The sequence below is a fragment of the Sphaeroforma arctica genome, assembly GCF_001186125.1.
Source record: "Sphaeroforma arctica JP610 unplaced genomic scaffold supercont1.63, whole genome shotgun sequence".
NCBI classification, from domain to species: domain Eukaryota; class Ichthyosporea; order Ichthyophonida; genus Sphaeroforma; species Sphaeroforma arctica.
In genome coordinates, this window is record NW_014040495.1 from 112,193 (window position 1) to 114,574 (window position 2,382).

Below are 2,382 nucleotides of genomic sequence, written 5' to 3' on the forward strand. Positions count from 1 at the left end.
AATCTGTGGCTGACGAATCCGAACTTAACCAACACATACCTGCGATACGAACATGGTTGTCGAACTGAACGACGACAGCAGCATGGAAAAGAGGACGTACATGAAGTAAGAACTCGTCACCACCCCATCTTCAGGGAAGGAGGCCACCACGTGCATGGCAACTATGCACATGACCAGGCGAAGGATCTGCGTACATGGAGTGCAGTAGAAGTCATCGGCTGTCAGCTGGTGTATGACAATGAGTCGCAAAATAGCGAAGAAGTGCTCAGGTCGACGGGAAGGCGTCTTTCGAATTCGCCACAATCGAGGGAATAACTAAACAGCGAACCAAAAAACGGATCGGCGTTCGCAGCCGTTGATACATCATGATGCAGGTCCTGGCACGCATACGCGAGGAGCGAAATTGCTGGCTCGCCACTGACAGTTAACCAGCCTACACCGATACGCCCACTCGTGTTAATATGTGACTTAAATGAAAAACGTATACATGGATACTCTACGAGTGTCTGAGCCCTCGGGAAGCCTGGATGCACGACAACACGTTTTAAACAACCACGTGCACCAAGCGACATACACACTGCTTGTATACCTACTTTCAGATAACATTAGAAAGCACTTCATTATTTAAAGACGCGCAGAGACATAGTTACCTGTGCATACAGCCATGGACGGGTAGGCCGAGAACCCCGGGACCACCTTGCGGCCCAAATACCCAGAAATATCTGACAGGGGAAGTCCAGTAAGACTGCAGCGCGCATGGATGAAGGACAGCCCAATTCAGTGATATACAAGTGAAAAGTAGCAGCTATATTGACAGCAATTCATTGCTACATAAACTAGCAACTGTGCTGATCTCGACGAAGTGCACACTGGTTTCTCTCCGTTTTGGGAGGACAAAAAAACTCAGCCAACCTTCAATGTCGGCATCTTACGTGTAGTCCTTAGATATAGGTCGCGAGTGTTTCAATCCAACGTACAGCTTGGCCGAGTTTTCTAATGCAAAACATACCCGTGAAAGCGAGATCCTCCTTCTTAAAGCCCTTCTGGATGAGAAGAAGACCGGACACAGCATCGTTCGCCATGAAACCGATTTTGTACAACAAAAGCACTCCACACAGACGGCGAACATTCGGCATTGACATCACCTGCCACATAGACCTGCAAACAATTGTGCATTTTACTGTAAGCAATCAGTACGATCATCACAGTTGATCAGCGTCTTGCAAGAGGCCCATCAGTCCCTGCATTTAACACCATAGATGCTTACTACCCCTACGATGTCTAAGACAGCAATAGCGTGGAGGGAACATAGGTGAAGCATGCGGAAGAAGGGGCTCAGAGGCAGACGCAAAGTTGCAACCGCTTGTGGAAAAGTTTGTGTTTGCAATCCAGCCGATGAGTGGTATATTCTGTACCTACATATATTCACGCCGGCATGAAAGCATATGGGGATACAAGGTTGTTGTTGAATAAATCATGCAGGGGACGTAGAAATGAAAACGTGGGACACAGCGAAACAAAATATACCTATACGACTCGTGTACAGTCATGTCCACCTTAGTGGGCTGCTCTTTCTTCACCACGAGCAGCCAAAGGCTGACAAGTATACTCAACAGACCCCAGAATTGCATGTAGGACCCCAACTGCAACAAGCCCAACTCTGAAGGCTCGCTTCTTATGAACCGATTGCAGAACTCGGCCGAATTGAAAGACAGGAACACGGTGAATGATAAGAAGTAGCCGCTGTTCAATCCAATTGTTTGACATGTCGATGCGTATTCTCGGTGTTCTGGAGGAAGTAGCTCCAACGCCCATCCGTCTACAGCAATGTCCTGCGAAATAATTGGTGATGGGTAGCGTTAAAGTAGTAGTACAGATATAGAGCGATGTACTGCAAACACAAGCAGGTGGTTTTACGCGACCGTAATATCGTCGAACTCGATGACTAATACACTGAATCTAATGGGTGGATGGTGTGCTTCAAAAACATGATTTTGCATGAAGTACACGACCACCGCCACATCAAAGGAGTTAATTATCCTCCACAGCACTACAAGATATTTTAACACTCCAAACATCAGTTCGTATTGCGGTCTATGTATGGCTGTTGAAACGCCTGAATCATCATGAGTTCGACATCTTGATGGAGTTGTACCGTTGCTTAGTTAAAATTGCCAGCATCCCAAAGAAAAAGTATTTACCGTGGTATTGACTGTATCTATCTGATTTTTTGTGAGAGGCATCACACATTTAGACACATATATTAGCACCGCTGAAATATGCAAACTCAGAACCGTCCATACACATCAGCACTTACATTTTGTGTCTTACGATACGTCATAATACTTCAATGTGTATATATCATCACATAATCAAATGCTA

General features: G+C 45.8%; 1 protein-coding gene across 1 annotated transcript in view; it reads right to left on the minus strand.

Annotated features, from left to right (window-relative positions):
* Nucleotides 1-624: 624 nt before the first annotated feature.
* Nucleotides 625-2,382, minus strand: part of SARC_01560 (hypothetical protein) — a gene marked incomplete at both ends in the record, with an annotated part of 5,057 nt that continues 3,299 nt past the window's right edge. Inside the window, 2 exons of the mRNA XM_014304725.1 lie at nt 625-745; nt 1,528-1,832. Coding sequence (XP_014160200.1) covers nt 625-745; nt 1,528-1,832 — 426 coding nt within the window. The remainder of the gene's footprint in view (nt 746-1,527; nt 1,833-2,382) is intronic.